The sequence below is a fragment of the Amblyomma mixtum genome, chromosome 5 (assembly GCF_055824585.1).
Source record: "Amblyomma mixtum isolate Tamu chromosome 5, ASM5582458v1, whole genome shotgun sequence".
Classification (NCBI taxonomy): Eukaryota; Metazoa; Arthropoda; class Arachnida; order Ixodida; family Ixodidae; genus Amblyomma; species Amblyomma mixtum.
The window spans coordinates 1972361-1987313 of NC_143016.1; the positions used below are offsets into that span (position 1 = coordinate 1972361).

Below are 14953 nucleotides of genomic sequence, written 5' to 3' on the forward strand. Positions count from 1 at the left end.
AGAAGGTCTCGATATTCCAGCAGGGGCGGTCATGACCTTGCAATCCTGAAAATCACGCTATTTGGATAATCGCTGCGCACATGCGGCGGCATAAGTGATAGGTTATTTCGATGTCTCAGCAGCACTGTTGCAGGATATTAGAAACAGAAGAAACAAAATTTCCTTTATGCAAAAAACAAACAATTTTTATTAGCGTATTGTCCTATGAACGCCAAATAAAGGAAGTTATCGACCTCTCATTGATGACCTTCTGGATGGTGCCTGGACCAGATGCGTCCTTGATCTTCAGCGTGAGTTTCTTGTCGTCTCTAAAAGATGTGAATGCAGAGGTGATGAGTGAGTAGGCATTGTGATTCCGCTGTTCAAGGTCAACTACTGAAATTTGCTGCACGGATGACCCAACAAAAACAAAGAAGGAGACACCCACTAACCTGAAAAGCGTTTACCGCTCACATCAGCGCATTACTGCAAGATCATGGACCGTAAAAAAAACAACAAAAAAACTCTTGGCTCTTCTTTTCCGATTCCTTCAGTTTTCATCTCTCATCACACAACAATTTGTACGCATTCTTGAGAGATTATGTTGTGCGTGCTGTCCCGGCACGGTAATTATACTGCCGTTGCAATATCCGAGTATACAGAAATGTCCATGCTGCAGTGACGCGGATTTAGCAGTAGAGCTCACTGAGACATTTATATCTAACATGGCTAGATACTCAGAATGGACAGATCACACCGAGATGTGATGGCCGGCTCAAGCTCTGGCTTGGGCTGCTGAGGAAGTACGGATGCTGGACATACGCAAACAGAAGAGTAGCTGCTTACTTGTTCAGGACGATCACGACGACAGTTGAGTCGGGAGTCTTGAAGGCCGCATACTCGAGTTTACTAGCAGACAAGTTTTCAGGATATGCGTCATTCAAGTATGAGTCAATCCTGACGCTGCCTCTCGGAACGAATTTGCTGCGGGAGGAGAAAATGGGTATTAGCAGACTTGTTCTTGCAAGTAATACCGGTCATTAGATGTACACGGTTGAGATAACGCACGAAAATGTCATTCTTTACAATGCAAAGCAAAATGATCAAGGGTTGTCCGTCGGTATATATGTAACACTGAAAGTCTCAACAAACAATTTCGCCATGGTCGTGGGTTCAATCCTGGTCGCTGCGTCCGTATTGGAGGCAAAATACAAAAGTGTTCCTGTGTTGTTCGATGTCAGCGCACATTAAAGAACCCCAGGCAGTCTAAATTAATCCCTAGCCGCCCACTACATCGTCCATCATATCCCAAGTGTGGCTTCGGGATGTTAAACCACTCACTTCAAAATTCATTCAAAGAATTCAATTAAAAGTCCTCAAAAAGTTGTGATGAACGAACCTGATGTGACCGAGGGCGTAGTACATGGGCTGCTTGTAGAACTCCTGAGCAGTAGCGTTCACAATGATGGGCGAATCGACGAAGTTTTTGGCCCAGTTAGGGCCACCTTCTGTATTTAGGGCTAGGTTCCAGTCCGTCCAGCCGGCAGCCCAATGGTTGAGGTCCTGTTAGAGTTAATTGGAGGAAGGCAAGCGCGTAAACAGCATTGACACTTTTATTCGGTGAAAGTTTACTCGACGAACGCAGACTCCAGTGACCAGCGACTAGAATTTTCCTTTTGTGATTATGTACTGCGTGGTCGTTAGTGTACTGCTATTGACTCGTGCCCTAAAATAGTAGTAGCAGTAAAGAGATGGCATTACGAAATTCTGACGCCTGGGCTTCTTTGATCGCTCCAACTTCACTGTGCTTGCCTCAGAGATTGTGAGTCGCACAGCACTGATCTTGTCGCAAATTAGACATGTTAAATTCCTCTGTACAGCATCACATAGGAACGTCACTTGTTTCACTCATCTTGGCACATTTACCAGCTTCGTACCCTAGAGTTGTGCGCATACGCTGCCCTTTTGCCGCTGCCACGAAATGTAAATCATCATTAGACCATAAAAAAAAACAAGAAATAAGCTTTCAGATCTATTGTTATCACCCAGGAAGAAGAACTCACAATGATATCTGTAGAGCCTGTAAAAAAAAAGAAAAAAGCTGTCTGGAGAAGCCTAGGGGCAAATCTTATGACACTTTGAGGTTGCAAAGTCCAGGCAACAGAACCGCAACATTCTGTTGCCTAAAGTCAGCAACGTTCGCTCAGTTTAAGGTTATTTCTTAAGCTTATATGTCTCTTAGATGTGGTAAGCCGCAATTTTCTTTTTTGACCAATAGCATTATGCAAAGCTCCCACCGCACGTGGAGCAGCCCTTACCGTCAGTATATCGCTGGCGTATTGCTCAGCGCGTTCCCAGCTGCCCAGGATCACTTTATCTTTTTCAAAAGGTGACGGGCCAGCGCAGGCTTCGCTGCCGAAGAGGAACTTGTCCGGGTAGCGCTCGTGCACTCTGTCCAGGACCCAGGGGCCGACGAAGCTGTCCGTGTACCAGTGCAGAGCCACCCCGTGGACGTATTTGGAAGCCTCGGCATCTCCCAGCACCTGCGCGGTGATGGGAGCAACGGTGTTGAGGAACGCTCCTTCTTTTAACTACGTTATGGGGGATATCGTAAAGGGGGTCCGAGGACAAATCCATCTAATTTTTGTTCTCAGTAGAAGTAAACTCTATGGGTATTTCTTTTAAGGTTCATGATTACTCGGACTAGAAAGTTGCGTTTAAAAATTTTCCAGCCTCTCGATTCAAACTTGTGACGCCTACAGCGAAAAGAACTCAGCGGTCGTCGTTTCAAAGTGAATGGCGGTGTAGCCTTCCCTATGGGATCCCGCATTAAAAACTGTCTCGACGCACCGAAACTTGTTTGCGAAATCGGCCAATGGTGGCGGTGATGGCCGGTGGTGTCTCCGTTAGCATGGGCGACGATGATAAAAACTATGCTCATCTTGAGCGAGAAGACTCTACCGTAGTGTTTGCAGCAAATCACTGCGACAAGTAAGCTGCAGGACGTAAAACGATATTTCTCACTGATCACCAGCTAATGTTCGGCATCCTTGGGCGACAAAAACCAGTGTCGCCAGTCCTGTCTCCCCGCTTAACTGGTAGGTGCTTAAAATAATAATAATTGTGTGTGTCTCTGTGTCTTTTCTTCGTGGTTCGTCCCGTGGTTGTTCAACCTATACCTTCACAAGATCATGTACCAACTAGGCCCAACCCAAGTTTTATTGAGGTGCTTAAAGCTCTCGGCACATACTTCGACCAGTGACCCGAACCTGGGACGCAAAATAAAGTTTTCTCTGCATCTCTCTCAGCTTATGACTGCGACACAAAGTAATGAGCTGGAAAGCAGAACCAAATTGCAGATGCGCTCAGAAGGTTGCTTCTTTCAGGAAATAGAGAAGAACCATATGTTCCGGGCGGCATCTTCACGGAAGAGGCACTTAGCTGACTTACACAGGAAGGCGACACCCTTAAAGCTATACGTGAAAATCCAAAAGGCACAGCTGAACAGTTCAGACACGATGATTTCATCCACTAGATGAACCACAAGGCACCCTATTAAAAAACGATGCCTCATATGGGCCTTTTCCAACAGTAGCACTGGATGAGGTCATGTCATTCATTCACACAGGCCCCCGTACCATTGTGTACCATCAGCAAAAAATGAAACGCGAACAATAAAATTGAGCCACAGACAGCAATATAATAAGCTCTTAGCTAGGGAAAACTCAATACTAGCTCACGTTATTTTAACTTCGAAGGCGCGAAAACTCTTCTTCAGAATTTTTAATCAACCTCGCCTGTATTTGCTCTCCAGGAGCTAATATGTTGGGGTTTCTGTGTTGCCACCTGAGTTTTCTTGTTCCCATTTAATTCATTGGCGATGGTACATATTGTTTTATCCACAGTGCCTAGCAGCGAGTTGTAGTGGTAGCGGAGGAGTAGTAGGGCAAACGCTGGGCCATAGAAAGCAAGAAAGCTCGAAACAGAATGAACTTCCACACCAGGCCTAGATGTGTTCAACTCTTGGACAGTGTGCTTTCTCCAACCTTTTATTCAGTGCGCGAACAGCTAGGGATTACCGAACTAGCTGCACAACTGCACTCACCACGTCTGCCCAGTGCGGAAGGAGGAGACGATTATCATCGAAGATCATAATCTGCAGCTTATCGGGGCCATATCCGGCCTCAGACAGTGCCGGCCCCAGATCGAGCTTGATGAAGTCTCTTTGCGTGGCCGGCGTGAAGCCCAAGGTCTGCCAATGATAGCCAGGTACGAAGCCCGTCGAGGGCTCGTTCTGTGTCGTTAGAGCCCAGATCGGAACGCCGCGATGTTCGTACTCCTGCAGGAACCTAAAGATGCAAGAGAAAGCTGCGTATATATCCAAGTAATCATTGTACTGTTGAGTGCATACAACTGCTTGTCCGTGCTAGTTAAAATAATAGGGTCATTTTAAGCACGGCAGTAGCGGCGTGTGGTCAGCACACGCAACATCGCTCACTGAAGCATTGAGTCCGATGTCAAAACAGCACTGGCTGAGGGCACTCTTTAAACGCGAGGGTGTTAGTATCCCCATGTCGAAAAAAGTTGTCCGGCGTCGGCGTCGGTGGCCATTTGAAGCCTTGAAGCCGGAGCAGCCGAAGTAACTGGCCGCTCCGGCAGGTGAGCCACCTGGGTTGCGTGACCTTCTGGCGTCATTACAACCGGGCCACCTGATTGTGAGCAAACTGACCGTGGCCGCGAGAGGTTGCTCAGGAAGAACAACGCTGGTCTCACATGCCCCACAGGTGGCAGCACCTGCCATAGAAGGGCAGTGGTGCATCGCTTAACCGCTGCACCACTGCGCCAGGATTGGTATGAGGACTCTCAGGCATTCATGAATGTAAAGTCGAGAATTACCAATACCGCATATATGGGCATGAACGCTATCGCGCAATAACCTTGAGGCAGAGCTTAAGTGTCCCCTGCAATTTTTTTCGCGCTGTTTCGGTATACGAAACAAACGAAGAATAGGGCAGTGTGAAGAGTGGCGCCCTAGAGATGGCTTGTTAAACGACGAACTGAATGCATGTATTTCGGGCTATGCTATAAGGAAGCCGTTCATTATACGAGGTGTAATAACTGGGAGTTTCGCATGGCTGATCATGGGGGTTCTCGCGTATGATCAGTTCGTCATTTGCTGGCCATGTGTGCCCGCACACTTGGCTGTTATATTTGCAAATATATGGCCAGCGAACGGGAACTGTAGGCAATCCCAAAACCAACTTTATCAACTAAGACGTAGTATGAGTAGAGTGCCAATAACGGGGGACTCCCTTGGGCGAGACTTGTGACTCCATACTCCTGCTTTTACGCGACATTTTAGCGGTTGTCTTATGAAGGAAGACCGGCTATGCCAGCGTCCTTGTTTTTTTTTACCAGTTACAAAGCACTTTCTGTTCACCTCAGGTGGATAGTGGATATGTGACACAGCGGGCAAAACGAGCTACGAGGGAAGCTGTGATTCAGGAGCCGTATTCACCGACGTGGGCTGGGACCTGCTGCATCTCGTGTCCGTGCCCTCGCCAACGTGGCTTTAAATGGCATATAGCCGATGCACATGACCATAGAGAAATCCTCGAAATTCGAGCCATTCATACCGGACCTTGGAAGCGTTACAGTCTACGGCTGAAAATTGTGCACTGCAGGTAGGGAAGCGTGCACGGGGCATACGGACTTGAAATAAACTTTGAAATCAACTTTGACACCCCAAGAGACCTTGGGTCATAAGCTCTACGTATTCCGCGCCCCACTGTATCAATTTCCTTCTTCTGACTTCTTCTGGGAAGTCATTCATTAAAGTGAATCCTCTAATACTCACTGCTGCCTTTCATAGCTCACTTCGCTGCCAATTCCAAGCATTTTCTTTAGCCTCAAGTTTCGGCAGCTGAAAGAGAATAGGTAAGCAGGCAACAGTTGCCATTTTTCCTTAGCAGCCTCCGAAGTGTTTGTTCTTATGAAGACAGGCCAGGAAATCTACTATACAAATTCCTTCTGTCTGGCTGGGATGAAGTATATCTCTCCATCTTTCGACATGTGACTCAGCTTCACGTGCGGATAACGCGCATGAGCATCAGTGTATGCCCCACCTGACGTAGTACTTTGCCCAGGACTTGTAGTAGGGACCACCCGGTTCACCTTTAAGGACTCCACTCCCTTCTAGCTTGTTGCTAGTCTTCATCCATGCGGGGCTGCTCCACGAACTTCCGAAGAACCAGATGGGATCACTCGACAGAGACATGGCCTTCTTGATGTACGGGATCTGCGAAGTATTCGAGATGAGTTCTGCTGTTTTAACGAAGTTTCTGCTGAGCGGATTACCGCGATAAAACACTTCGATTGCCCAGTTGTGGCAGTGTCAAAGAAATGGACCGCTTAGCAGGGGTGCATTCACTTATCTCAAAGGCGTTAATAGTCAGTAAGGAAGGTAACAGGCAGCGCTGTAAAAACGGTAGGAACGCGTTGTTAAAATCCATCGTACAAAAATTAAGGTCGGAGGCATGTTGCATTGCTGTTTTAAAAGCAGGTGAGCTCTGCCACGTGTTCATTCATACCAAGCCGAAGCACATAGGCTGCTGTTTTCTCGTGAGAACATTCCTTTAACTGCGGCATTCTCGGCTGCTGAACTTTGCCTACTGAGCCATTAATTTCCACACAAGACATAAAAACGCACAAAATTCGTTTCTTTCAATTGTCGGCAGTGAAAACTGCTATCATAGCGGAGTGAAAATATAGGAGAGGCTCTATGCATCCCAAATGCATTGTGAAAACCGTGGCGGAATTAATGTGCCATTGATAAGCCTACTTTATGGAGCAAATAACAATGGCGTAATTGTGGCTATGGGACAGCATGGCGGCCGGAGTGAACGGAGTGAACGGAGCAGGGAGTTGCCTCACGTACATTGCGCGACCTCATCTTCTGATCGCTGGACGGCTTCTCGAAAAGTTACGTCAAGGCCTCTTTCAATTTTTCCTTTCCTCTATGAAGCTGCCATTGCTAAAGAGAATGGCGACTTTAGAGCACATCGCGTAGTCTGTGCGCTATTGAGGCCAGTGTGTGTTGCTAACAGAAGACCTGATATTGATTTTGATGCCACAGCATTTCTGTTTGGTTTTAATGTAAATTTTCACTGTCAACACTGCCACCTATTTAGCCGTAATCATCTGTCGGAATGAATTGCGCCTAAACTTCAACTGCTGTCGAAAGTAAACGTTGACTACACGAAGTGCAAAAAAGAAAGGGAGGAACGCTAATACGTCGATGCGAGGTGCATACCCTGCAGTGAGAATGAAGACGACAGAGTGTTATTCGGGCGGTGATAAGAAAAGAGGAGAGGTGTAAATACGTAACCCATAGGTATGGTCAAACCAGTGAGCCAAGGTCTACCTGCGTAAGGTTCGAATGGGGTGGAAATCTGGTCATAATGTAGGACGGAGCCAATACACGAGACCTCGAGTTAGCAGCCTGTTAACAAGAGCGGCAAATTAAGCAGCCAACAACTGCAGTTCGCGCAAATAGAGGCAACATTTTTTTTTAATTTTGCAGGTCGCTCTAAAGACCTTTTTATCGACGGAGTGCTTGGTTGTTGCCTTTTAGTTTTTGCTTCAGTACCTTGAGGTCGAAGTCTTCCGGAGCAAGCGTGAAGTTGGACAAGCTCAAGTCTCCGGGCGAGTCATCGTAGGTGTACTTTCTCTCTGAGAAGTCGGTGCTTGCCAAAGGAATTCTTCCTATGGTGTATTCGAGTCCTGCCGCAAGTAGCCTTTATTAGAGATTCATCGTCAGATCGTAACAGAACTCAGAATACTTTAACAGGGCACTTTGTTAGATGTGTACGGCAGCATGCGTGACCTAAGCACCAAAAAGCAAAACAAAGCAGCTTTTTCTCCCGCCACCTATTTCTTGTTCAAAATAAGAGCTCTTGATTGATTGATTGATTGATTGATTGATTGATTGATTGATTGATTGATTGATTGATTGATTGATTGATTGATTGATTGATTGATTGATTGATTGATTGATTGATTGATTGATTGATTGATTGATTGATTGATTGATTGTAGAGAAACTGTGGTGGAAGAAACTGCGTCATGCAATTTTTATTTTGATAAATGATATATTGAGTGTCCGTGACAAGTGAAGAAAGTTGCTGTGCTAAACTAAGGCTAGTTCCGCAGGAAATGCTGTTTTTAAAGAGAACTCGAAAGAAAGTTGAAGCACAAGCGAACTACCGAGGTATAAGCAAACTGCTCGCCCTTATACTGTGCTGTTGACAGCGAATTAGTTAGATGGGGAATAGAGTATTTTTCATTCAAAGATCCCTTGCATCGTTTAGATTACCCTGTTTTGAGTAGTACGACTTCAGGATGTCATCTTGCATGTTGCTGGGAAGGGACTTGATGTTGATTCCAGTTGCATCGGTGAAAGCGCCGCCAAAACCAAACACCTTCTGGTATTTCTGCGAGGAGTTGACTATGAGCACCGAATCATGTTCCTTTGTGGAGCCTGTTCAGAGGAAACACGTTGGAGAAACTTGTAAAGCGCACGTCACGGGAGTGCTTCAGGACTTCATCATTGGGCGGCCCACGTTTGCTCCGCAGAAGTATAAACAAAATATTTTGTGAGATTGCTTGTGACACACTTTCTAAAGTTGCGGGGCGAATATCGCCATTCTTATTTACCATAAAGCGCTTTTTTGAACTACAGTTTTCATCTGTTTCACAGCCATTCAAAATTTTCTCATGAAGCTTGATAATGATCTGCAGAGTAGAAAGGAAGAAATGAGTTTACTTAAGCCCTGGTGTTGTGCGTCTCGAAGAACTGCTCGCGAAAGAACTTTCCGAAGTGTGCTCACTGCGCTTGACAGGGACTGATTCGAGTTACCCCCCCCCCCCCCCCCCCCTAACTCTCTTTGTGTGTTCCCGTCACATCTGTATCCACCTTTCAGGAGGTCGCATGGGAGCGCGTGCATGAAGAAAGACCACTTTCGCAGAACAACACACTGCCTCTGGGAATGGCCTATGTGGATACAGGTGTGACGGGGACAAACAAAGAGAGTTAGGGGGGGGGGGGGGGGGGGGGGGGGGTAGAGACACAACAGCACCTTCGTTGGACGAATCCTTTTTTCCATTTTCCATTGCACGCGAGTGCTGTTGCACGGTATGCAGGACATTTTATTTTAATATATACCGATTGATTAGGCATGACACTTAAAATATTAATCGTAACATGTTCGTAGCTAAGCAGTTAATTTCACTAATATGCTTGAAGGGCATGTTCACTTGGCCAGATAACCTAACCTCAATACCAGTTCCCTGCGGCTTTATCAAAAATATCTATAAATTCAAATGAAACGAACAGCACAGCACAGCTTGTTCAAAAGCACCTTCTGGCCACATGAAATACTAAAACTTGTAGAGCAATCATTGAAATATATAAAAGGTAATCTTGAAGCGAGTTTTTGAAAACATCTGTTCTCATACTCAAGTTCTTGCTTCTCGAGTCCGTTTTGTACAAACTGCCCACCTAGTAAAACTAGCATCATGTTGGGGGATAACAAACAGATTATTCGAGCACTGTATCTAGCATTCAGTGTGAGCATGTTTTACAAAATATTCGCTATTTTTTGACCAAATAAATAACGTTTTAACTTGTACAGTCACGCAAGAAGAGCAAAGTGGGCATGTTTAGAAGATAGCATTTCTCTTTATTTACCGTAAATAGCACACTGCTTGCACAGTTTACTACTAGGGACTTTCCAAGGTTCGGCTATCGCATAAGTATGAGAAAATCTCTATTATTTTAAGAACCATTGTTTTCCTAATCAGGTGCGCTAACTTTCCCCTTCCTGCGTTTATAACTTCGCAAAAAGCTTAGCTAGAATACAGTTTTTTTTTTTTTTTCAGAAAAGAACGCAGCCCTACTATACACCTACCCTGAAAATTCAATTAAAGCAACCGAATGAGAAAACAAAGTATTCAGGAATAAAACGAGGGTACGGTTTTTTAATAAGCCCAGGCACAAATGACAGCAAATGGAAGCAGTATGCATGCAGTGCTGAAGGAACTGACCCGATGCTCCACCGAACGGTATCGTGGTCTTGGCAAAGCGAAGGCCGGCCTTATTGCTTTCGAAAGCAACTGCCGCTCCACGGGGTAGGGCGCCGATGTCGCCCACGTAGTCGCAGTAGGTGGCGTTGCAGACGCACACGACGCTGCCTCGGCCGTAGTCCCTGCGCTGGCATTCGGGCGATGCGGCTGTGGTTGGGAGGGCGCGCTTGTTAGTGTATACGAAGACTTCAGCATCTTACTCTCAGGCGAAATGCGATAGGGGAAAGTTGGGCTAGTTGGATTGAACTATACATCATAGCGCTAAACAATGAAGACAACAGAGAAGAGGGCAAGACAGGCGAAAACCTTCGGCACATTATCATCATCATCAGAAGAAGAAGATAGCAAATACGCTGACATTTGTTTCCGGTAAAAGCTCACTTGAGCTCCTGCGGTGCTTCGGGGTGCCGACGTCATGAACAAACACCACATGAACGTTCCGACGTAGAGTGGGGCCGTGCGGATGAACACACTTGCCATAATAAAGTTTTTCTCTCTCTCTTGAGCTCCCAGTTCTGTTAAAATTATATGAAATTCGCAATGGCTGAAACCAATGTATGCGCAATGCTAAAGAAAGAATTTATTCGCATTAAAGGTACATTTGTACGAAACGCCCACGTTTGACACTGTCTGAGCGTAACGGTAGTTCTTATCGGATACCAGTTTTGGCCGATGGAATTAGCTCGAGAAGGATGTTCGCTTAGCCCGTAAATCGCGCGTAATTTTAGTGGAGCAAGAAAACAGTGCGTTGCTAAGCTCTTGAACCATACATAAGAATTCAGAACAAAGGATTATGATTGAAACACTTTGCTCGCGAAGATATAAACAAGGTGACCGCGAAAGAAAGCAGGTGACATTCAAAATTTCGTTAAATAATGCAGTTCTTTAAGGGCCTGTTTTACTCATGGCTAAGTAAGCAACATGTTTTATGCATTTCCTTCCGTATTCTGTCCTGCACGTATTTACTGTGTGATAGTTTCTGTTTTTGTTCATGTTGAAGGTATACGATGAGTACCATGAACACCGGAAAAAATCATGTAGAAGATTGAGCCCTTTTTTCGGCTGTAAAACCTTTGGCCGGCATCCTGAGTATTAGCCAGATTTTATTATTACGACTTGATTTATGCTGACTGACACTATCATTGCGCGGTTGTGCCGGGGATATATGTTAAAAAGGTACTGTTAGAGCTCAAACACATACTAGCCTCTTATATCGTCAATTCTGAGGCACGCAGGACCATGCTAGTTTGGTGGGAGGTTATGTCCTGTACGTGTCCCCCCTCTGGGACACAGAATGGGCTTACGTACCACTTCTGCGTCTAGTCTACGGTGAGCAGTTTACTCGCATCTTTTAGTGCGAACTTCTTCACCGAGCTCAGATACTGTTCAGAAAGTATTCAGAAGAAGTCGTTCAATGTTGATGTTTGGGAAACATGGTTTTCATTTTCATGTTTTCACCTTAGGAGACTGTATTTTATCGCACCTTCACTGCGATAGCAGAATCCATACTGCCCGACGATACGAAGCAGACCCCGCCGCTGTAGCTCGATGGTTACGGCGTTGGGCTGTTGACCCGAAAGACGCGGGTTCGATCCCGGCCGCGGCGACCGAATTTCGATGAAGGCGAAATTCTAGATGCCTGTGTGCTGACTGTGCGATGTCAGTGAACGTTAAAGAACCCCAGGTGGTCGAAATTTCCGGAGCCCCTCACTACGGCGTCCCTCATAGCCTGAGTTGCTTCGGGACGTTAAACCCCAATAAACCAAAGCAATAAACGACACGACACAGGTCACGAAGCTCAGGTCTGATCAGTTTGTAGCTGTGTGTAGCTACTTATTTTACGAGGATTAAGTTTTCGGTACATGTCCGCTTGCTCAATTTTCTTCGTTGCGAATTTCGCCCAAATTTTATAGCCAACTATTCATATCAAGCGCCGAAGCTGGGCACCGCAGATACACAGGCACTGCCTTTAATTGCGCAATCCAGCGTGTTCTGCACAGGGTTAAAGAATACGAAAGAGAGCATTTAATTCGCATGCACTCAACGATTACATCACTACAGCATAACTAAGAAGCATTGTGGTTGCAGCTTTCTTACCAGTTTTGTTCTAGCCACATCATCACTTTAATGCCTTTTCAGGTGTCCAATGCAGATGTAAACAGATGTTCTGCAGTTCACATTTATTTTCCTTTCATGCATTTGGCACCTATGTAAGCTTGCATCATTTAGAAGTCTCCCTTGCTGACGGTAAAACCTGGGCTTGAGGTTCCCTGGAGTTTCTCTTCATAAATCTCCTTTCATTGTCATGAACGATCGCTGGTTACGCGTAGGGCATTCCTAAAAGATGTTCCCGATGTTAGTCGATTGCGTTCTGTTTAATATGGCGCATAAAAGGGGTGGAGGCTCTCACGCGCCATACACGGAGTTAAACTTATACATCCTTGGTCAAAAGCCTTTGGGCCTTTTCTCAGCCCCAGGCAGGGCTCCAGCCCTTAAAGGCCAAGAGACCTTAAACGTTGTTATGACCGGGATGCACACCAGCCGAAGGGATATTAAGGCACAGATTCCATCGACCGGGATGACCACGGTGGCGGCAACAGTAGCGGCAATTTCGACAGGTCGTTTGACCCCACGATGACCGCACCAAAAAAAAAAAGGATGACTGGCTAGGAAGTAGCCTGTGGAGTTCTTCCCATGCTCGGCTCGGTGCGAACGACCTTCCCTTTGGGCACTCAAGCGCGATACCGCTTGACAAATAAGGCGATGCCTAGATCTAGCTATTAAGTTTAGAGACCACGCTCGCGCAAGAGTAGAGCCACATAGAATAAGAAGACAGCTGGTCGCGAGTAAATTGGCTCAAAGCCACGAGCCGAAGTCTAATTTCAGTTTTTGCAACCTGCTGCTCGCTGTTCGAGCGTTCTACCCAATAATGAAGCCTACTGTGCAAGCAAATACGAACACCGACTTAGGACGTACAAGTGTCTAAAAACGCGAATAGAAAAGGGCACATTACTGGGCGCACAGATATTGCACATTCGCTGCAAGATGCCTGCAATCATTGTTTTCGGTGATCCCTAAGTGCTCTGCACGCCTCTCGCAGAGTGGCTCTTTTCGGTTTGGCAGGAATGATAGAAGCACTCACCTGATATTAGCGCGGCAAGCGTAGCAAAAGCGACGAGGAGGTTTTTGTCCATGTGTCACGATGTTTTCAGGCAGGAAGCTCGAAAGCGAACAGCCGAGCCTTGTTGAACGGGACGATGTAATCGGAAAACTGCCTACTCTTATCCTATACACGAGAGGCCTGGCCACACGCACACGGGGTGATAAGATCACAATTCCCTCCAACTTGGCTTTATCATGGCGATGCGGAGGCAAAGGCAGAGACCAGCGTTCCCCATGTTCCAATCAGTGAAAAACGAAGTTCAGACCAATCACGGCTTGCCACCAGGTCGGAAGAGGTTATTTTTATCGGATACGTGTTTGCACGACTGAAGTTCGCCGAAATAAAGGGTTGCCGCACGTTCTAAGGTGGTAAGCTAGTAGGAATTGTTGAGGGCACCTTTCAAAATGAGAAGCCCTCCGTCGCGTACGCAGTCCTTGTAGAAACAAGCAGAGCTAAGCAGACCACCGCGGCATTTGATGCGAAGAGGTCTTAATGACGATTTGAGGGGTAACTGTCTCGCTTGAAGTGCACCACCTGTATGATACCTCACAACCTACGCTAGGGCAGCGATGTGAAAAATACGAGATCGAGGGAAGGGCGCCCACAAGTATGCCGTCGTCTGGTTCTTGCGAGATTGCTGAAGATGTCTGGAAGGCATCGACTCGCGCTCATTGTTTTCAGTTCTCCGCAGTAAGAAAGCCAAGAAAAAGGTTATATAGGAATTAATATATTCTTGAAAATTAAGACGCCCAACTCTTGGCTAATCCTTTGCGGTGGGCATGTGTCGTTTCAGAGCCGTCCCTGGGCAGCACATAGACCCCGTCCACAGTGAAGCATATGCGCCTCGCGCTGCCCCCGTCCGCTCCGAGTGAGGTGCGCGCTCACGCCCGATCACGTGACCACCCTTGCAACCTTCATGCAACCATCGTCGTCAGCGCGTAGGACGCGCGGCCACTTACCGCGTTATGCTTCTAAACGCCTCTCGGACGCAGCCCGTTAGCGGGAGGCCATCGTAATTTAACTGATTAGTTGTTTGCGAGGAAAGGAATGGCGCAGTATCTGTGTCATATTTCGGTGGACACCTCAACCTCACCGGGAGGTGAAGGGAAGAAAGTGGGAGTGAAAGAAGAAAGAGAGAAAGAGGTGCCGTAGTGGAGGTCTCCGGAATAATTTCGACCACCTGGTGATTTTATCGTGCACTGACATCGCACAGCACACTGGCACCTTCTGCGTTTCGCCTCCATTGAAACACGGCCGCCGCGGTAGGGGTAGAACCCTGGAGGAGGTCAGAGCCGCAAACGTCCGACGGGCAAATCACGGGAACACGCTTGAGACTCTGCCCGTTAACATCCGAAAGTATGTGCCCCCCCCCTCCCCTAATAATTCACACACAAGTAAAGACAACAAAAAACAAGAAAATGGCGCAGTAACTCTCTCACTTCTTGGTGAACACCTCAACCTCACCGGGAGGTGAAGGGAAGAAAGTGAGAGTGAAAGAAGAAAGGGAGAAAGAGGTGCGGTAGTGGAGGGCTCCGTATTTCGCATTGCGGAAAAGTCGCAACAAAGCACACACGCATACCACTCGTTACAGTTCAGCTGGCACAGATTTCAAGTCCTAACCTAACCAAACCCCTTTCTTGTTGGGCGGAGGGCAGAAAAAGACGCACG

The 14953-nt window shown here is 46.6% G+C and overlaps 1 protein-coding gene across 2 annotated transcripts; it reads right to left on the reverse strand.

Moving 5' to 3' along the window:
- Positions 1-158: 158 nt before the first annotated feature.
- On the reverse strand, positions 159-13419 carry LOC149341123 (lysosomal acid glucosylceramidase-like). Of its 2 annotated transcripts, none has more exons than XM_089543001.1 (10): positions 13265-13419; positions 10084-10269; positions 8354-8518; positions 7628-7761; positions 6154-6277; positions 4085-4347; positions 2298-2522; positions 1379-1542; positions 826-963; positions 159-308 (listed from the first exon to the last, which is right to left on the reverse strand). In XM_089543001.1, the coding sequence occupies exons 1-10, from the start codon at positions 13314-13316 to the stop codon at positions 203-205; spliced, it is 1557 nt and encodes a 518-aa protein (XP_089399127.1). In that variant the 5' UTR covers positions 13317-13419; the 3' UTR covers positions 159-202. The 2 variants fall into 2 exon arrangements, with proteins under 2 accessions (XP_089399127.1, XP_089399126.1); XM_089543000.1 differs by having other exon boundaries at positions 4085-4328; positions 6105-6277; positions 13265-13417.
- Between the last annotated feature and the right edge of the window lie 1534 nt (positions 13420-14953).